At 34.9% G+C, this 23,075-nt stretch overlaps 1 protein-coding gene across 2 annotated transcripts in view; it reads right to left on the bottom strand.

The window, feature by feature from the left end:
- Invadolysin (leishmanolysin-like peptidase, invadolysin) overlaps positions 1-23,075 on the bottom strand; it is a 690,653-nt gene that overhangs the window by 230,997 nt on the left and 436,581 nt on the right. For both annotated transcript variants that reach the window (XM_069818006.1, XM_069818007.1), the window contains exon 2: positions 18,307-18,407. In XM_069818006.1, coding sequence (XP_069674107.1) covers positions 18,307-18,407 — 101 coding nt within the window. The remainder of the gene's footprint in view (positions 1-18,306; positions 18,408-23,075) is intronic.

The following is a 23,075-nucleotide window of genomic DNA, read 5'->3' as shown; positions in this document are numbered from 1 at the left end:
GAATCAGGCAACCTCATTCGAGTTTATAGGTAGCTGGAATACGAAGTCTAGTAATAATTACAGTTCATTATGAATAAATTTTCTACAAGTTGTGAGTTCTAAGACTCGTCTTGTAATGATTGTCGAATAGGGCCCTGGAGATTCTTTACAGTTTGTGAACCCACACGATCCGACACTAAATAACCCAACTCACTAACTCGACATTGTACATTTTTTCTCTTTATTCAAATTGACTCACGAATGTGGAAACAAGAACAACTGGACTACAGCTACTCGAACTGTACTATCTTGGCCCTTGGAATGAATGTACTCGGGTCCAAATTAAGCCAATGCCATTTATTGCAAAGGATCATGATTGATTGATATCTAATATTTTGCTGCATATGATTGTTTTATATCAAAGGATTAACGTGTAAGTGAAATAGTCATGAAAATAAGATAGCCTTCATTCCAATGAGATGATACAAAAGGTGACAAAAGAAACAGAGATGGCGTAAGGCCATAGATTTGAATGCAGACTATGTGGACAAAATAGGTATTGCAGCCAATTATTTTGGAAATAATGTGATAATATATTTGCAATTTCAATAAAATAAACCTTGAATGAGAAAAATGGTGCATTACTTATTTAATGATATACGCATAATTAAAACACTAACCTTATAGTTTCGAGGGGAAAAATTGTTCCGGGGCCGGGTATCGAACCCGGGACCTTTGGTTAAACGTACCAACGCTCTCCCACTGAGCTACCCGGGAACTCTACCCGACACCGATCCAATTTTTCCCTCTATATCCACAGACCTCAAAGTGGACTGACAACCGTCAAGCAACCAACATTTGAGTGCACACGAGCTCTGGGTGACTTTAAATTGTGGTTTGCCCCGGAACAATTTTTCCCCTCGAAATTATTCAAATTAACTTTACAGGGAGTTATTCCTGAAAGCTTAATTTGCATAATACACGTCACTGTACGTAACAGAAAACCACAATTTAAAGTCACACAGAGCTAGTGTGCACTCAAATGTTGGTTGCTTGACGGTTGTCAGCCCACTTTGAGGTCTGTGGATATAGAGGGAAAAATTGGATCGGTGTCGGGTAGAGTTCCCGGGTAGCTCAGTGGGAGAGCGTTGGTACGTTTAACCAAAGGTCCCGGGTTCGATACCCGGCCCCGGAACAATTTTTCCCCTCGAAATTATTAAAATTAACTTTACAGGCAGTTATTCCTGAAAGCTTAATTTGAGTAACCTTATAGGTCCTGAACAGCTCATCAAGTTTCAAAAGGGATTAAAAAATAACTAGAATTACATGCAGGGTGGAAGTGAATACCACGCAAATTTTCAGAAGGATTCCTCATGCTGCATTACTTACTTACAAATGGGTTTTAAGGAACCCGCAGGTTCATTGCCGCCCTCACATAAGTCCGCCATCGGTCCCTACCCTGAGCAAGATTAATCCAGTCTCCATCATCATATCCCACCTCCCTCAAATCTATTTTAATATTATTCTCCCATCTACGTCTCGGTCTCCCCAAAGGTCTTTTTCCCTCAGGCTTCCTAACTGACATGCTATTTGCATTTCTGTATTCGCCCATACGTGCTACATGCCCTGCCCATCGCAAACGTCTGGATTTAATGTTTCTAATTATGTGAGGTGAAGAATACAATGCATGCAGTTCTGCGTTGCGTAACTTTCTCCATTATCCTGTAATTTCATTCCTTTTAGCCCCAAATATTTTCCCAAGAAACTTATTCTGAAACACCCTTAATCTCTGTTTCTCTCTCAAAGTGAGAACCCAAGTTTCACAACCATACAGAACAACCGGTAATATAACTGTTTTATAGATTCTAACTTTCAGATTTTTTGACAGCAGACTAAATGACAAAAGCTTCTAAATCGAATAATAACAAGCATTTCCCTCATGTTGTATATAACAAAAAAAGTCTAATTCCGTATTGGTGTCAAGTACGTATTTTTTTTTTCAGAAAAAAACATTATCAAATGTTTAGCATCCTCTAATTCGCGAAATATTGCAAGTAGAATCGTGATTTTTGTCCATTTCAATAGAAAATCTAGCAAAGAATTATTTAGGCTATGCCTTTCTATAGAATGGAAGGTTTTTCGTGTAAATTTAACTTTGAAAACCACACATACAGTGCAAAGAGGATGCAACATTGCAGTCAGGGAAGGAGTGGGGGAGAAATTTACCGTATTGAGTGACAGACCGGAATTCGTTTCCCTCTTGCATAAGTATTACGAGGAGAACCAGTACAGTGTGTAATTAGTGTCTTGACAGCCTCCATACCGATTGTTGACATTCAGTGTGACTGTGTATCATGTATCCCAATGTCAAACTTTACGAACACAGAATATAGTATCTCGGTAAGCGACTTAGGGCGAAACAAGAGTAGTTCCCGTGCAGTTCAAAGGCTTTATGCAGAATGATTTCCGGAGAGAAATGTGCCAAATGCAAGCATATTTATCGCGGTCTGTCAGCGTGTCAGTGATACCGACAGTACAATACCAGGCTGTCGTAATCGCGGGCTACAGATGTCAAAGACGGTGTTGCCAGATGTCTAAAACTTGCAACTTAATTTTCTAATTAACTGCACATTTAATCACACAACGTATTTTTTCCCTTGAATTTATTCAAGTCTGCTTCACAGGGAGCTTTACCTGAAAGCTAGATTGCAACGTATTTTACGTTTTTTATTCGTTTCAATGCGCTTTATCGTTCCCTTCAATTTGCGTAGTTATTTCACTTTCACTCTGTAAATAATATTATCGTCCCTGAATAGCACATGTAGATGCAATGGAACATTGGATAAAGAATTACAATTACAATTAACAACTGATAGTTACTAAATATTATGAAGTTAGTTAGTTAGTGGGGTTTAAAAAAGGGCGCATCAGCTACTTTGGCTATTTGCGCCCTTACCTAAAATTCTTCAAAAACAAAACCATAAACAATACAATAAGCTGAATGCTAACACGAAACTAAAATACGTTGTCACAGTAAATATTATGAAATTATATAGAGTCATTCAAAAGTAAATTCAATTCTTAAACCCTTAAAAATGTAATGTTATTTGAGTACAGAGGAAAAAAAAAACAAAAACATCAGTGTAGTGGGCAAACAAAGGATTTTTCATTTCTTACATTCTGCATTTCTAAAGTTACAGTTTTCCTGATTGAAACAACTTTGATGAAGGATGGGTGGAGCGGAGAAAAATTCTCTCCGGCACCGGAACTCGAACCAGGGATTTTCAGCTTTACGTGCTGACGCTTTATCAACTTAGCCACACCGGGTTCCATTTCCGATGCCGGATTGAACCCTCTCAGTTTAAGTTCCACCCTCAGTTTCCCTTTGGTGGTCAACCCTCATGCACTGTGTCACAGATGTGTGACATTGGCACAATGTCCAATACAATATGATGTTCCGAAGTACAGGGACATAATTTTATTTCTACTAACATTTCTAATATTAATCTGGCTATACCTTTGGATCAATGGTTGAGAACTGGAAACACTGTTTGCTACCCCCGTCCACAACTGTAGTTCAATGATACTGGTGTAAAATACAAACAAATCACTTTACTTGGTGTAGGAGGGAAGAAAAGTAGTGCATCCATTTACGTAAACTAGGAAATATCACGTTTTTGAGTTTGATAATTTTCATTAGGTTTTTGTTTAATCAAAATACAGTACAGCATTAACAATGAGTGTTTTTACTCACGAACTGAGCTGTCCATGCGGACGTATTCGTTATGCAATGTATATTATACTGTCTACAGCACATTAGCGTACACTACAGAGAATGAAGTTAAATTTAAAAATAATCATAATATGTATATTTAAACACATTTTTTAAAATGGTGGCCGTTCACTTCGATACAGGCTTCAGTCCTAATGTGTGTAATTCCAATTACCAGTTTCGTCTTTCGTACCAGTAACTCGTGTTGAAATAATTCTGTACCTGCTCTATAAAAGAGTACCTTACGTACTGTAAATTCAATCGTCACTTCTGCCCGATCCGAAAAGATAAAGTTACTCAGACATGCTATCTACTGCCCGTCCAAGTGGTTATGTCGCAGGGTCGTAGAAAGGGGGAAGTCACGTGACAGCAGGTTTCAGGGGACAGAAATTACTGAAAACTTGTAGAGAAACTTGGATGAAATGAAACGTAGGCTTATCTCGTGTATAGAGCATATAAATTGTTGATTTCCAAAGACAAAACAAGAAGGAAGTCTTTTTGACCTAAATTAGTGTTCTGGCTTCTGAAGAAACCCACAGTATTTGTAAGCTGATGTAAATTTAAGAGGATTAGAATGGCAATGAATTAAGTCATCGTGATCCAACTCGCGGCCCCAGGTCACGTGATTTTGCTAGCCCTCAACCCTTTTATACATTTTTAAATATATTATAATCGTAATGTATAAACCAATAAGAAAAATTGTAAGTTAGATTTCAACATGATATTTTATATTCAAGTGTTGCAGTTTCTGTTTGATGGCGGTTCATTCATTTTAGTTATAAGATATTTTGTCATTGATTAAAGTTCACGTTAACACTTTGTTAAAAACATAAAATTTACTCTGTCACACGTTAAAAGTGTTAAAATTGTTTAAAAAGTTATTTACCTTCGACAGACGGCCCGTTTCGACGCTATTTGTCGTCGTCTTCAGTGTCTCTTGAACCACTGCTGATTTTGGCTCTGCGATGTGCAGTTGTCGATGGTAGGGGTGGGGGTGTGTTGTTCCTATGGTGGGGGTTGGCTGTCTGTATGTTATGACGTATTATGATGTCAAACAATGTGTGCGTATTGAACTGTAGTTGCGTATTAAGTATGTAATGTGGGTGTGCTATTGTGTTCTTATATATTTCGTATTGTTCTAGGATATTTAACTGTAAACTTTTTGATGTGATGTGTAAAATTTCCATATCTGTTTCTATATTATTGTAGTCATGATTATTGTCGATAATGTGATCTGCAATTTTATGTAATGTATGGTTTGGTTATAGCTTTAATATGTTCGTTGTATCTTGTATGAAAGGATCTTCCTGTCTGTCCTATGTAAAAATGTGGGCAACTATTGCATTTTAATTTGTAAACTCCAGTTGAATTATATATATTTGAATGTTTAGTGTGGTTATTTAAGTATTTCTGTGTTGTATTATTTGTTTTGTATGCAATTTTGTACTTTAGTTTTCTGAATGAAGTTGCGATTTTGTGGGTATTCGTATTGTGATATGTTAATGTTATGTATTTATTCTCGCGTGCTGTTTGTGTTGGTTTGGTCTGTTTTTGTTTTGCCTTTTTTATTAGTGTATCTATTATGTTAGGGTTGTATGCATTGTCTTGTGCTATATATTTTATTGTGTTTAATTCTTCAGTGTAGTTGTCACTGTTCATTGGTATATTAATTAATCTGTGTGTCTTTGTACGGAAAGCTGCATGTTTATGTTGTATGGGATGATTTGATGAATTGTGTATATGTGTTGTGGTTGTAGTGGGTTTCCTATATATTTTGAATTCGTGTCTGTTGTAAGTACCAGGTCTCTTTGGACCCTTGCCTTACACAAAAACTCGGATTATACAAATTGAAATATAAATAGCTAATATTTAAGCAAAATTGGTTAATAAGACTTTCAAAGACGGTTAAAATTGTGTTATTTCTGACATTTAGCATAGGTCTAGTTCAAAATAGCGAAACCAGAAAAATGTCATGTTGGAGAAGAAAAAAGACAAATTAAGACCAAATGGCAAGATAGTAACTTTTTATTGTATATAACAGTAAACCATAATACGTTATCTGTCCCCAAGTCTTGTTACGAAGGAATATACTGTAAGCAAACACTATGCTAGTTTGCATAAATCAAAATACGACGAATTCCAAGGAAACGCAAGGAGTTGTGTGTTTAATGCTTTTAAGCAGAAACTGACTACGCAGAAGAGTATTTCTCTTCAGTCAGCAGACACCTCAGGAAGTGAATCGTATTTGCATCTAATTCTAATATATTTTCAACAATTTCTAAGGTGTATAAATTTAGATTATTGAAGTTTCCATGACTGACACTTAGTATAAATGTCAAGTAAATGATAGGCAGGTACAACTTTAAGTGTCATCTGTAAAGTTACACTTACGTGACATACCTCTTTCTCCTTCTTATATTCTTCAAACGGATAACTGAATTTATGGCCCTCGCCCGCTCATAAAATGTTCCAACTGGCTCTCACGTAATGAAAGGTTGGACCATCCTGAATTAAGTAATGTTATCAGAATAGCCGAAATTGTGCTTCAACAGAGAACAACTGCATCGTAATAAAATCAAGGCTATAATCGGTGAAGACAAGTAGACTTAAACAGAACAAATAACATCTAAAAAACAATAAAACAGAGAGAGGCCAACAGTCTATGCATGAAAGTACATTCAACTCATTTTTGTGAAAAGTGACTTACTCCACTGCCATACTAGCCTACTTACTCATGCAATCATTTTTGTTTATCATTTTAGTTACAAGTAGCCAAAATTAAAATAAATCCTGTGTAGGCTATCTTTTATTTGGAGAGGAGCGATTTTTTTTCCCCCAAGGGCGTGAGAACCTCTAAATACGGCCCTTTCTCCACGGACATATACTCAATGTTTTGTAAAAACCTAACCCCATTGTTTGCTCAAAACACTGATGTATCTGTTTTTTTTCTACCTCAAATATTATAATAATTATAAGGTTTTAAAATTTCAAGTGACTTTTGAGTGACCTGATACTTCAGAAGGAACTTTGAAGAATTATGACATACTCAGTTCATGCACTTCAACCATAATTAAAATCATACTAACAACTATAAGATTTGTTACACCTGGCAGACACCCAAGCAACGAATGAATTTCTACGCTCGGATTCTGCCAATCATAGACAATGTAGGATTAATCGAGAAAAAACACTTAAAACGAAAAGATACAAACTTTCTTAATGTTACATAAAAGAAAGTATTTGTATAGAACACTTTTATGAAGATTTTCTCAGGGCCTATGTGGGCTAGATGTCTCACGGAATCATTAAATAGGAGGCGGAATTTGTTGTATTGATATACAAAGTGGAAGGGAAATTATTACCGGTACTTTCCTCTTCATACCAACAACAGGTCATGTCACTCCTTTTCCTGAGTAGTCTCTCTAATTAAAGGTAACTGTAAGTAAGAAATTACAGTTTTATTAGGTTCATAACGTCATTGTATGAGAAGAGCCTTTGCAGTTTAAAATGGACGTTAGACGAATAGCTACAATTAAGATTATCATCTCATCGTCTATGAACATATCCTGTAAACTAAAGGAAACATAAATTAATAATAATAATAATAATAATAATAATAATAATAATAATAATAATAATAATACTTACAAATGGCTTTTAAGGAACACGGAGGTTCATTGCCGCCCTCACATAAGCCCGCCATCGGTCCCTATCCTGTGCAAGATTAATCCAGTCTTTACATCTTGGAACATTAAAAAAAATAATAATAAGTTCCTTCACGTATTTTAACACTGCTACCGAAACGTGAGAACTAGAAGAACGTTATAACGGGGGAAAGAAGAAAAGATCTACCAGTTAACCCAATACAGATAACACAATTTTATTTCAGTACAACCCAGAGAGATTAAAAGAAACTTTAAACGCGATAACTATCTTCTATTTGACATTGTTGATGAAGGTGGAGAGATGGAAAATCAGGTAATCATGTTCGGAACACGTCATAATTAAGAATTATTATTCAAAAGTCATATGTTGTTTCTCTATTGAACATTCAAGTTGAGTGCCAATATAAGATTCACGATAATAGACATGGCGAAGAAAGTATCTTACAACTGTTAAACTTTATTCTTTTAACATTAATTTATGCGCTACTGCCCAGTAAAAGTCAGAAACTTTGTACGCAAATTCTCACAGAAACAATGAATGCAGTCCGCTGGCCCACATCAACATCGTGTACTCAGATGCCGAAGAACGTGGATATCATTTCAAACTCCCATCAGGAGAGTCATCATGTGATACAATAAATATAAAGAGGAAAATATAAGATTAGACTACATGAGACACGTCGTATATAATTTCTATTTGTAAATGTTCTCTTTTATTATAATATTAACAGCAATACAATTAATCACCAGTGATTAAAGTTCGATATTTCTCGGGGATTTTATTTTTTTGTTTCGGAAAACTTGATTTCGGGAAAAATCATTTGGGAAATTGGATTCGCGAGGGAGACTTTCGGCAGACTGGATATTCCGGGAAATGTCCGGGAATCCTACCCGATACCCAATACCTATTTCAACGACTACTGTAGGAAAACATCGAGGCTCAAGGATATCACTTCAAAATTAACTTAAAGCCTTTTAAATATATTAAAGATCAATGTACACACAGTTAAACGTAATATAGAAATTGATTATAAAATTATTGCAATCAAAATAAACAAGATAAATTATTAATGTAAAAATGATCCACTGTTACAGGGACATCATTTTAATTTTACTAACATCTCTGATATTAACCTGGCTATACCTTTGGATCAACGGTTGCTACCCCCTTCCACGACTGGAGTTCGATAATTACGGCGTAATATACAAACAAATCACTTTACTAGGTATAAGAGGGAAGAAAAGTAGTTCATCCATTTATGTAAACTAGGAAATATCACGCTTTTCAATTTGATAATTTTCATTAGGTTTTTGTTTAATCAAAATACAGTACAGTATTAATAATTAGTGTTTTTACTCACGAAATGAGCTGTCCATGCCGAAGTATTCATTATTCAGTGTATATTATACTGTCTACAGCACATTAGCGTACACTATAGAGATTGAAGTTAAATTGAAAAATAATCATAATACGGATATTTAAACATATTTTTCAAAATGGTGGCGGTTCATTTCGATACAGAATTTAATTCTAATGTGTGTAATTCCAATTACTAGTTTCGTCCTTCGTACTAGTAACTCATGTTGAATTAATTCTGTACCTACTCTGTAAAAGAGTACCTTACGTACTGTAAATCCAATCTTCACTTCTGCTCGATCCGAAAAGATAAAATTACTGAGACATGCTATCTACTGTCCGTCCAAGTGGTTATGTCGCAGGATCGTAGAAAGGAGGAAAATCACATGACAGTTAATTACTTAACGAGGCCCTTTTATTAAGTTATTTTAGACAGTTGTATGGGTATAATATTACGTAGATGTCCAATTCATAGCAGAAATTAATGTTCTCAAAAAAGAGGTAAGACAGCCCAGCCACTAGTCTTTACAGAGAGGCGAATAGAAGCTGGTGGGGAAAACCGGAATGCGAAGTAGGCAAATGTACCTCAGTACCTTTGCGAAAATGATTCAATATTTAAAGCTCTTTCGTCATTGGAAAACGCGAACATATTTTTGGAACGCACTGTTTACTGTGACCTTAAGGCTACTATGACTGTATATGCGGTCTTGGATCTGTGTGGAGGACTGTTGAACTTCATTAGTAGAAGGGGTAGGAATGAAGTACATTCAGAAACTCAGGTACAATAAAAATTTGAAGTAAAAATAATATGATGTCCCTGTATAAGAATATACGGGATGCAAGTGAAATGACCCTGCAGATTTTCAGAGCGAATAGTTCATGTTATATGTAACAAGAAAGTGTACGTAATAACATGTTTGTGGAAAATTGATAGTTTCCTAAAAAAAACATCTTTTTCCATATGTTTAGCACCCTCTTATTCGATAGGCCTAACTATTGCGAGTAGTATCGTGATTTTTATTCATATCGATAAAAATCTAATAAATAATCATTTATCCCTCTGGGGTATTTCCATAGCGTGGACGATTTTCTTGTAGGCCTAAATTTAATTTTAAAACCACTAATTTCAAGCCACTGAACGATGCGAGCAGATTGTAACGTCCTAGCGAGAGAGGAAGGCTGGCGTACGAAGACAGACCTGAGTTCATTGCCTCTTTATTATGAGCGGAAAGACAACTATGTTAGAGGCGATGTTGCGAGACTGCCGAAGCTTCCAACTTAATTTTCTAATTAACTGTGCATGTAATCCCAAAACGTAACATACGATTTTGCACGATCATGTTTTTGTTGTATTTATAGCTATTGTTGTTAGGCCTTGAAAGTTAGAATGCTCACACAGAAACTTGTTGCTAGGGAAACCATTCTTCATAACATAAGACTATAGTGAAATAGACCCATTACAGTGCACTTACTGTTACTTAGTTACTATTACTAGCATTATTTGAAATATACTAACATTCTATGTAGAAATATATTAGTTAAATTCTGCTACACAGCTTTTATTTCATTTTTACATTAATAGTTCATAGTATTTTACTGTTTAATTCATAAATAATTCTTGTATACAGGTAACTTTTATCGAAATCAAATTGTGTTCTTTGTAGCTTGCAAGTTCATTCATATATAATGTATGTAGCCTATACTTTTTGTTGATTGAGTGGGAAAGAAGGCCTTACGACCTTAACTCCGCCAGCTAAAATAAATTATTACCGGTATTATTTTATTATTATTATTATTATTATTATTATTTTATTATTATTATTATTATTATTATTATTATTATTATTATTATTATTATTATTATTACTACTACTACTACAGTATAGTTTTGCGAAGGCTTTGGAATAATATTGCTCTAAATTTTAAATGCAAATAGATTGTATTTACAATTTTAAAGATATGATCGTGCAAAAAATGTTGTACAATATACGTTTGTGAAGTGCATTACAAAATCTCAGAAACTGAGAAACTCGTTCTGCTCGTTTTTAAAACTTTTCTTCGATTTTGTAAAAAGCACTTCCCAATCTTGTATTGTAATATACTATTTGTATTCCTTTAAGTGTACCCTATGGTCTCTTTCAATCTGCATGGTTATTTCACTTCCGCTCTGTACAACTTGCATAAAGAAGTATAAACATAAAATATATACGAAATTTATATTCTCAGATGCCTTTAACATCTAAGCTACTCGTTTATGTAGGCATATTTCTAATTTTGCTTTATGTGGAACGTCTTTTTTTTTAGTAGAATTTTATCCTACGGATTTAATTTCGGACAGAAGTTCACCAGAATGAACTAGTCATGAGGACATTTGAAAAACCATGGAGAGAGACCATAATGAAGAATCCTGGTGAGCCAACAAGAGTGGATGTTGCGGCATTCCGACTCACCACCGGAAATGTTTGTTTGGCGAAGCACCTTTGTCTTATTGGAATTCGACCTGAACCATACTGCCACCTATGTGACTTACAAGCAGAAATGGAGAAAGAACATCTACGAGAATGACCATCCCTGAAGTCCACCAGTGAAAGTGATCGTTATTGGGCAATTATATAAAAATATCAATAACCTATGACATTAGAAAAAAAATGTAAATGGTATCTTTGAGATACAGTATATAAAATAATATTTTTTTTTTCTTTTTCTACTGATTTAATTGTTCGTTATTCATTTCGTTTATATTTTAAATAGAGAACAGAGCGAGACGGACTCTGGTTATAATTCCTTATTCCAAAGAAGTTATGTTAAGAACTGCTCACTGTCCTTTTAAAAATTAATTCGCACGTGACCGAGTTTGAAGTCGCGATCTTCAAATGCAATGGAAAGCGTACGGTTTATGAAAAAAAAATACAATATCGTTTTATTCAATGGCAGATACTCGACTTCGCGTCATTCATCCAAACGTCCCTGTCTATAAGGTAAGTGTCGAATCTATAGTTGTTTTTGCTGTCGTATGCGAAATAAAATGTGTTATGTTTTATTTAACGACGCTCGCAACTGCAGAGGTTATATCAGCGTCGCCGGATGTGCCGGAATTTTGTCTCGCAGGAGTTCTTTTACATGCCAGTAAATCTACCGACATGAGCCTGTCGCATTTAAGCACACTTAAATGTCATCGACATGGCCCGGGATCGAACCCGCAACCTTGGGCACAGAAGGCCAGCGCTATACCAACTCGCCAACCAGGTCGACTGCGAAATAAAAGACGTGTAAAGCTATATACAGGATGGAAATTAAATAATCCTAAAAGTTGAGAGGGTCGATAGAGTACACTTAAAGGAACAGAAAACCTATAATACGTTTCGTGATTAAATGCATGGTTGATTACAAAAAGAAGTTGGAAGTTTCAGCAGTCTGGCAACATCGCCGCTAACAAGTCTTCTTTCTACTCGCAATACAGATGTAAGAGGTCAACGAACTCAGGTCTGTCTCTGTACCCGAACCTTCCTGTCTCGCTACGACGTTGTATGTTGATCATTTCTCGGTAGATTACCAGTAAAATAAAAGTAAGGAATTAACAGGTGCTCAAGTGTTCAATTTTTTTTAGTTGGTTATTTAACGACGCTGTATCAACTACGAGGTTATTTAGCGTCGATGAGATTGGTGATAATGAGATGATATTTGGCGAGATGAGGCCGAGGATTCGCCATAGATTATCTTGCATTCACATTACGATTGGGGAAAACCTCAGAAAAAACCCAACCAGGTAATCAGCCCAAGCGGGAATCGAACCCGCGCCCGAACGCAACTTCAGACCGGCAGGCAAGCGCCTTAACCGACTGAGCCACGCCGGTGGCTTCAAGTGTTCAATAATTCCTGTAAACTCGAATCTAAAGTTTCGTATTTACCTATTCCACTAAAGCTATGTTCACTACAATGTGTTTGTGAACACTATTTAGTGTAATGTAAGCATGTACAGGGACATCATTTTATTTTTACTTCAATTTTTATTGTACCTGCGTTTCTAAATGTACTTGACTCCCACCCCTTTCACTAATGTCCTTGCTAACGTCAGTCACACAAACTTACGGCCGCTGTTGCTAGCAGTGAAATAAACAGTACAGAGTACAGTGTGTTCCAGAAATATGTTGCGTTTTCTATAGAAGAAAGGGCTTATATTATTGAAGTTTATTTTCACACAGGTATGGTGTGTAGCATAATTGAATTTATCTTTGTGGACTGAGCACAAGTGAAGATTAGAGTTACCGAAAGTACGGTACCCTATAATATGGTACGGTACTTAACAGCATTATTTAAACAAGAGTTTTGTTTTACTATTTGTAGGTATGAAGTACGATGATGGGAACTGGAATTACAATATAACCGAATGTGAACAACAGTTTTTCTTTCTCTCTCTCTCTCTCTCTCTCTCTCTCTCTCTCTCTCTCCACAATTTCCTGATTATATTATTACGCAATATTTTCGTAGAAATGTCACTAATCTGGTAGATAAATTTAGAGCAACAGAGTGTAGAGAAAGGAAGAAAAGTGTAAGATGGCCAACAAAGGTGACAGAAGATGCTGTAGAAGATGCTAGAGAAAGGATGCAGCGAGGTCCTAATAAGTCGGTCAAGAAGTTAGCTATAGAAATTGGGGTTTCTTACGGAAGGACTCACAAAATTCTCAGGAATAAATTAGGTTAGTAATATGCTGAATAAAGTAGACATTACTTAATGCATATAACCGCCTGAAGACTTGAGTTTATGAAAAAAATTGTTACTATTCTACTGTTTTTTTGATAAAATACTGTAAAGTAATGACCAATCTGAAAATCGTAATACTGTATTTCCCTGTAACATAAATGGATACACTACTTTTATCTCCTCCTATAGCTAGTAAAATGATTTGTTTACATATTGCACTAGCAACTCCAAACTCCTGTAATGGAAGGGGGGTAACAGTGTTTCCGAGTATAGCCAGGTTAATGTTAAAAATGTTAGTAAAAATAAAGTGATGTCCCTGTATAATACAGATATAATCCCAACTGTCAATCATCTTTTTGATCAGTTGCAGCTGGCAGTAAGTGATAGAGCTAATTCCATTTTCAATCATTGATTCTGAGAGGTTGAAATTAGAGTCGTGCACAACCGGTTACGAAAAATAGAAATTATTATGCATTGCTATTGAATGCCTAGCGCTGTAGTCAGAATGCAAAGCTCTCCCATCTCGCGGAGTGTCTCACAACCAGGGTCGGTTTATCAAATATTTGAGTTGTTTCTCATTCTTTGTAGGTAAACGGCAAAGGCAGATCTCATTGAGCCATGCAGGAGTTACAAGAGCCCGAGCCCTTGCAAGGACGTGTTTATCATCATGTAGGCCTACCATTTAATCAATCATCCATCGATTCATCCATCATCCATTCATCGACTCATTGATTCATTCATGTATGGACTTATTGATTGATTGATTCATTCATTCACTGATTGATTCATTGAGTCATTAGTTGATTCATGCATAGATTCATTGATTGATTCATTCATATATTCATTGATTCATTCATCCAGTCCAGGTATTACAGTTGGTACCTTCAAGGGAAACAACATGCTTCGTTAAAGTACACGCATTTGAGCTTCACAGTACTTTTCTTTTTATTAATAATACTCTATCTTCTTAAAAGAGATTTATTAATGAAATAATAACCCAGCCCTTTAGAGTAATTAAAAGGCATTACATATTAAAAACTACTCTTTTAGAAGTATGCATTTTGAGTTTAAAATGTAAATATTACACTAGAATGTAGGCCTATGTACTTATTTGCTCTTATCTTTAGTAAGTAACTGTAATTTATTTTATTCTTGAATTTCTTTACGCACCAGATTTCATATTCTGCATTACACTTATTTCCTTTGTCGTTACCAGTGTCTATTTGTTCATTTATGTATAAGTTATGAAGATACAGTAAGTGTATCAAAGTGTCCAACCAATAATTCTAGACCTATATCAAGCAAACACATTTTTAATAAGGCAAAGTAAATTTCCTTCAATTGTTACTCCGTTTGTGTACTCAGAAAATGTCTGTTTCATGTATGATGATGTGTGCCTGGTGTTCTGTCTACCTGCAAAACATAAGGCGTAACTGGTTGAAAATCGAATATTCGGTCGGTTCCCCTATCTTGATGGATGTTCTCTAGCCAGTCGAATCTAAACCGGTTGTAAACGCTATTTTGCAGCTCTCTGGTTGAAATATATTAATATACAATGTTTTGTCGTATATGAAGCAGGATATCGAAAATGAAAGAATATTAATATTATAGTAATCTGAGAAATAATAATGATATATGTAAAACAAATTTATTGACGTCATTAGAAAATACCTGTGGACAGTTCTAGAAACAGGATAATTTGTAAAATATTGTCCATAAAAAATTTTATAATCTGATAAATAATACTATAATGATGTATGTAAAACAAACTTATTGACGTCATTAGTTGATTTATAAAATACCTGTGAACAGTTCTAGAAACAGGATAATTTGTAAAATACTGTACATACCCGATTTTGTAATCTGAGAAATAATAATGATATATGTAAAACATATTTATTGACACCATTAGTTGATTTAGAAAATACCTTTGAACAGTTCTAGAAACAGGATAATTTGTAAAATATTGTACATACACGATTTTGTAATCTGAGAAATAATAATGATATATGTAAAACATATTTATTGACGTCATTAGTTGATTTAGAAAATACCTGTGAACAGTTCTACAAACAGGATAATTTGTAAAATGCTGTACATACACGATTTTGTAATCTGATAAATAATACTGTAATTATGTATGTAAAACAAATTTATTGACGTCATTAGTTGATTAAGAAAATACCTGTGAAAAGTTCTAGAAACAGAATAATTTGTAAAATATTGTACATGCAAGATTTTGTAATCTGAGAAATAATAATGATATATGTAAAACAAATTTATTGACTTCATTACTTGATTTAGAAAATACCTGTGAAAAGTTCTAGAAACAGAATAATTTGTAAAATATTGTACAGCAAGCTTTTGTAATCTGAGAAATAATAATGATATATGTAAAACAAATTTACTGACATCATTAGTTGATTTAGAAAATACCTGTGAAAAGTTCTAGAAACAGAATAATTTGTAAAATATTGTACATGCAAGATTTTGTAATCCGAGAAATAATAATGATATATGTAAAACAAATTTATTGATGTCATAAGTTGATTTAGAAAATAACTGTGAACAGTTCTATAAACAGGATAATTTGTAAAATATTGTTCATGCAAGATTTTGTAATGTAAAACAAAAATACTGTATATACAGTATATATATGATATTTACGGAAAATTAAAAAATCCGCCACTGGCAGAGAATATTCTTGGTATTGTTTTCTATCTTCTTCCCTCCTTGACTTACCCAGTACAGTATTAAAATTAAAATTAAGATTCTAATGGCAAGTAGTGATGTTACCAATTGTGGACCTGATATAATGTTTGTGCCATAATCAGTATGATGGTATTTTTCAAAGTGTTGTTTAATATTATATCGTCCACCGCTGTGGAGTAACGATTAGAATCCCTGACCATGAAACGAGCTGGCCCGGGTTCAAATTCTGGTTGGGACAAGTTACCTGGTTGAGATTTTTTCCGGAGTTTTCTCTCAACCCATTAAGAGCAAATGCTGGGTAACTTTCGGCGCTAGCCCCTGGACTCATTTCGCTGGTACTATCACCTTAATCTCATTCAGGCGCTACATAACCATAGCAGTTGATAAAACGTCGTAAAATAATCAATTAAAAATAAATTATATCAGGAAAACCATGATAAATATTTTTTTGCAAATAGAGTCAAGACGATTCACCTTGTTTTCCTCTTCAACACAGTGCTGTTGATCGATCAAAATATTTAATCGATTAACTATTTGAATTTAATCGATTAATCGAGTTTTGATCGAGCTGAAAAAATGTTTTAACATACTGTAATACACCATTATTGTTAAATTTAACTTGTGTTCGATGATAAGCATAAGTATTAAATGTTGCATATCTGTATATATTGTACCGTTATATTACAAAACAACTATTTCAATTACTTACTAACATATTTTATTATGAGGCTTATAACTTATTGTGTCAATTTCTCCGGAAATTTTTGAGACAAACATAAATAACAAAAAATATGAAGATTCACTTAGTTAATACTGCTTCATCCATGATTTTAAACATGTGAGTGCATTCACATGCTCCGAATTAAGTGCCACTCTACGTTTAGTAACTATGTTTCCTGCATCACTAAACACGAAAATCTTTTTTCTGTCAAGAACTTCTCCGCGATCGTTCTATTTAAATCCGAACGTTTCACCGAGTTTACCTCTCAAATTCTCATATGACATAATGGAGTTTACACTTCTCACAAACCACAGAAAACTGATTCTTTTTATCAAACTAAACGCACAATCTTCATATACAAACTCAGCACAGATACTGCAACTGCAAAACTACAGCGGTCGAAACAGAAGATTGGCTCCTATTGTAATCGAATTACCAGATTTTAGAAAGATAAGAAGGTTGTTACGCTCTAACTTGCACACAGTGTAGACATGGCTATTTTATAAGGGATGAGGTGGACGAATCCAGAAAAGTATGTATTTCATATGCTAGGAAGATGAGCTGACAACAAGTTGAAAGTTTTCTTGGAAAACTATGAAAGTTAATAAGAGTTTCGCATTGTGTTTCAACTTTCAACTAGGTCACTATCCTCATATCTCCATCTCTTTCTGAAGTGTTTATGCAAAGATTTTTCCTACGCTACCTGGTTTACAGTTAGAAAGAACAGAACTATTGTGTTTTTAAGTAAGCAATTTCCGAGAGAGAAATATTGTCGGAATTTTTAGCATGAGTTTGTATTAAAATAATAATTAATATCAACTACAACCGATCAATTTTAAATTGATTCGATTATTCGATTAAATATTTTTCATCAATTAATCTTACAACAGAAATTGATCGATTAAATCTCACAACACTACAAAATATTCTTCCTCCCTTCCTTGTGGAATAGGAAATGCTTGATTGGCTTGGAACATGCCATTGTAACCAACAGTCAGTGATTGCTACAAGGTGAAGAGGCTCAAGCACTGTCATGACATGAAGCGACAATGTGACGTCATTATCTCTTAAGGCAAGCGTTCGGGCTTCGCTGGTGTAAATAAATAGTGGTTACGAAGTAATTACATAAAAAACTGTCTATGACAAATTATTACCCATCTTTCATTGTCAACCCTATTTCGGAAAATTTCAGGAAAAGTACTGTAGACCTACTTTTGCATTCGAGTTCTTGGACATTAGGGAAAATGGTTTGAGGAAAGTAAATTCAGAAAAATGTCCATTCGGGAAATGACTATTGGGTTCGGGAAATACGATTCGGAAGAAACGTTACACATACAAGGTTGACATATCGTCACCAGAAACTCCAAGTGATCAAAACTGAAATATGTTTCAACTCACCTGTAGACGCTCTCGTCGTAGTAGAGTAGAATTCGCAGGGGCTGGTCTATGCTTCGTTTCTTGACGATGTGTGCAGGCTCGATGTGAACGTCGTGTATCACCTGGAAACACATAGAATACTAATCAGACCGACGACAGGCCTAACTGATAACTAGAGACCGAAATGAGTCCCTAACCTTTGAAGTTAAGTGAATAAGGAGTTTATGCAACGAGTCAATGACTTGAAGAAAAATAGTGGCGCGTGGTGCGGTACAATGAAAACAGACGACGCCCGCATCAAGGTAAGCACACACACATAAAATAATGATTTCAAGGGTAGAGCTGTGTAGTGTATTAGAAAAGAATAAACATTATTTTTGCTGTAAACTTTTGAATTAAAATGTTACAGTTCACAGGCACTACTCTTAATGGAATGTTCAAGCCTATATTAGGTCTACTATAATCTTTGCTGTAAAATTTAACGTAAATACCATCATTTCCTATAACTATGGTCCATAATACAACTATTCAAAGTACATTGTACAAGTAACATAGACCGTACGTAGATAGCTGCAGTGACTTGACTTCAAAGTACAGTACAGCAAAAATATAGATACACAAGGTACTACGTTATGGAGTACAAAATTTGAATGGACCATAGTTGTGTTCCAGGACCATAGTTATGGGAAATGACAGTATCGGTGCTACTATAACACAGGTACTGCCCTTGTTCACAAGTGTACTTTTCAATAACATTTTTTAAATGCTTGTCCTCGGCTTTGTTGAATGGAATGTTGGTATGCACCATCATTTCACACAGATCTCTGCAAAATTCGTCCGCTGGCAATGAATTACAAGTTGAAGGTAGATCGTCAGTCTCACTCCTATCAATTTCAAATGGTTTATGCGTGTGTGTTTATCGTCTTTTAGAACAGATTATGTAAGTCTTACATAAATAACACACAATTATGTCGACATTTAGACGTACTGTCTTCCGAATTCCTCTACCCATCTCCTGTAATTTTGCACTTGTTTTAGGCATCAATATTTCAACCAGTAATGCATACTTTCATAAACATTGCTAAATTGAAGAACACTATACTTGTTTAGGAGTAAGGAACCTGCTGTAGAATGATCCTGTAGTGCGCGTTATTTGTTGTGATTGTGGGCATAGTCTGTACTAAAGAGCATGTGCCGTATTATATATACTCCGAGCACACTTATACTAATTCCAATGCTGTGGGACTAAGAAAAGGGTCTTTACTCATAACCAGAGAACAATTTTATTGAGAATGTTTAGTTCTTTTTGAACGCTGACGACTGAGACTGAAGGATGCTGGTTTTTTAATGTACACCACTGTGCTTTCTTCAAGCAATAACGTTACAGAGAGTTGTAAAAATGAAAGAAACAAAGAGAGGGAAGAAGGAGTAAAATCGAGAAATAATATAACTAAGCATGAAAAAAATGAATAAAATAAGGAAAGAAAATAAGTAAGGAGCAAGAAAATGGAAAAGGATGAAAAGAAATGAAACGAGGAAGAATAAAATAAAATTTAAAAGAGAGAAAAATAAAAAATACAGGACAAAGAAAAAGATGAAAGGAAGGAAAACAGGAAAAAAGAGAACTGGAAAAAAGTGAACATTAAAGAAAATTAAGTATGTGGAAGGAAAGAGAAATATACAAATTACAAGTATGGAAGATAGCAGAATAAGACACAGAAAACAAGATAAAGACAGACGAAGAGCAAAAGAAAGGAAAATATGACACAATGAAATGGAAGTAAGAAGGAAAAAAATTTAAAAAATGCAAGTCAGCACAAAAGACTGAATAGAAGGAAAATAAGAAGTTGAATGAAAGGAGAACACAATAAGTCAAAAAAGGAGAGAAGTAAAGCAAAACAGATATTAAGCAACTATTATATGAAGACAATAGAGTGGAAAAAGAAGGCAAGAGAAGATACAGAAAAAGAAGAGAAAGAAGAAGAAAGGCATAAACGAAAAGTCGAAGAAAATTATAGACTCTAAGAGGAAAGAAGGATTTAAAGAAAAATAAAGACATACAGGAAGAGACAAAAAAAGATCAATGAAAAGAAGGCATAAATGAAAGAAAGAATGAAATAAAAGAAAAAGGAAAAGGAGGACTGGAGTTACGAAAACAAGAGAGAAAACAGAAAAATAAAAGGAAAGAAAGGAAGAAGTTAAAAAAGAAAATATCCTTAATGAAAGAAAAGGGAGAAACAAAATCAAACGAAAGTTAAAGAAAAATTAAAAATTAGCACGCGATTTCAGGAAATCCCAATGATTTCATGTAAATTTATAGGTATATGGGAATTAGGGTAATACAGGTGGTGGTGGTGGTGGTGGTGGTGGTGGTGGTTTTGGTAGTGGTGGTAGTAGTAGCAGTAGTAGTAGTAGTAGTAGTAGTAGTAGTAGTAGTAGTAGTAGATTAATTAAATACAGACGTGAACTAAAATGTTAAGTTATCACCATTTAATTCGAGAAAAATTCGTTCCGGCACCGGGAATCGAACCCGGGACCTCTCAGCTCTACGCGCTGAGTGCTCTTTCCAACTGAGCTATGCCGGGACACGATCCACGGTGCCGGCCGAACTCCTCTCGTAGAGCTGAGAGGTCCCGGGTTCGATTCCCGGTGCCGGAACGAATTTTTCTCGAATTAAATGGTGATAATACACATTGGCTACTTCATAGTAGTCGTGTAATATTCAGTGAGGTAGGCGAGACCTCATATATAATGAATATGTGATGTAAAATGTTAAGACTACGCTGAAATTATGTCGACACGCTTCGGTTAACAGAAATTTATTTCAAAAAGTTGGTCGACTAACATATCTATTTCCTATCTACCTTTTGAGACCCATTCACTGATCGTGAGCAAAATTATGCAGCAGTTCACAATAAAAATTATTATTCTTTCTTCAAGGAAAATAGTTACATAACAATAAACAATCTAAAACAATCTGAATATCCCTTTCACTGAAGATGTCTTTCTATGCAAAAACACAAGTAAAACAAGTTAGTTATGAAATTTCTTATGCATTCAACGAAATAAATCTATGATACGTTAATTATTAGCGAGCCCCTCAACTAATAGGGCGTTACAAAACATGCACAGCCGGTATCTGATTAAGAAGAAATATTGTATGTTCTTAATCAACGCCACAGCGAACAACTATTGACAGATCCCAAATATATGGAGACTAATAAAAATGTGAATATGTATTTGAATAATTTATGTAGGAGACAGACGAAATGTCATTTGGGTCAATGTTTCACGGAGAAATGTTTCATGGGTGAAATTATATTTGGTCAAATATTTTATGGCCGAAATGTCTGTGGGTGAAATGTTTATGGAAGCGCGCCCGCGTGTGTGTGTGGGTGTGTATGTGTATTATGCGCGGGCATATTGTCTATTGCCCTAATATCTGTTGTCATTTTGTCCATGGATGTAATATATCGGACGAAACGTTCTGGAACCAATTTTCTAGCTGTTAGATTCACTTACTGGAATACTTCCTCGGATACACGTATGTTACAAATATCACGACAGTCATTTTGTAACTGTTAGGTTGGCACAATTTGATATGTTTATTTATCAGGCGAGGCAAGCTAATCTAATTAATTTTACCAATTTTATTGCGATGCCATACTGTATGTATATTTTATTGCGATTTTAACATAAAATATTACAGAATTATAATTATTATGCCTTTCTACAGCGAGTTGTATGTGAAGTTACATTTCTCATAACATAATGCAGCGGTGTACGAGTATATTAAAGTCCGTACGGGCTAGTGCGCGACAGACAGACTGTTCTGCGCGGAAAATATTTCTCTTCTCCTAGTAGAAGGCACCGAAGTGGGGGTAGCGGTGAAAAGGTTGTCCATGCAAAAGTCAAGTAGAACAGCGAAGGACAAGTAGGAGATATACTGTACAGTCCTTAGTATGTGGAAAACATTGTATTATTATGAAAAACAGTATTCAATATTCAGAAACGCTAAGTGGAAGTGATTCAAACCAAATTAGAGCTCTTCTGTCGCCAGCATTCCGCAAATCCAGGAAACTTGTCCCCAGAGTTGCAGCAAGCATTAAATGATCTTTCATACTCATACGAACTTATGACAAGGAATTATTTAGCGTTTACAATTAATTAAACTATGAAATATGTCCGAAGATTCGTTAATTTTTAGTAGCATATAGATAGCTTCATAGGTACCGGTAGGTTTTCATGAAAGTAACAAAGCCAGGATTAAGGGTCCAGCTATTCGATCATGGTAAGTGGCCTTATGCTTAGATTTATTTGTTTCTTTAAATAACATTTTACGATACGCAATAACGCTAATGTGAAACGGATATCGAAGAAAATATTCTGGCGAAATTTCATGTTACAAAGTTTACTTTCGCATAACGGTAGCTACTGCTATTATAAAGACAATCATGCAATACTCCAGCAGTTTCGAAATTTGTATACATGGACGCAGTTATTCTTAAATTTTTCATTCCGTACTGCAGGCATGTCAATTGATGCCCACAGGAGCAAGCGCGCGCTTTAGAGCCCAGGAGAGCCTGAAGGCTTTACAGCGGAAAGGAAAGAGACAGAAGAAAGAGGTGGTATATACTGCTTGGTCGAGCTATATTCAGGGATGGCTAGCACTGATTCAATAGATAAAGGGAAGAGTACTTATTAAAACTGTATCCATGTAAATTTTTAGATTTGCCTGAGAAGTATAAGTAAGTTTTAATTTCAATGCTCATTTTTCAAAAGAAATATTT

Source organism: Periplaneta americana, chromosome 2 (genome assembly GCF_040183065.1).
Source record: "Periplaneta americana isolate PAMFEO1 chromosome 2, P.americana_PAMFEO1_priV1, whole genome shotgun sequence".
Classification (NCBI taxonomy): domain Eukaryota; kingdom Metazoa; phylum Arthropoda; class Insecta; order Blattodea; family Blattidae; genus Periplaneta; species Periplaneta americana.
Note: the sequence above shows the minus strand (reverse complement) of the source record. Positions and strands in the feature narration are given on the sequence as shown.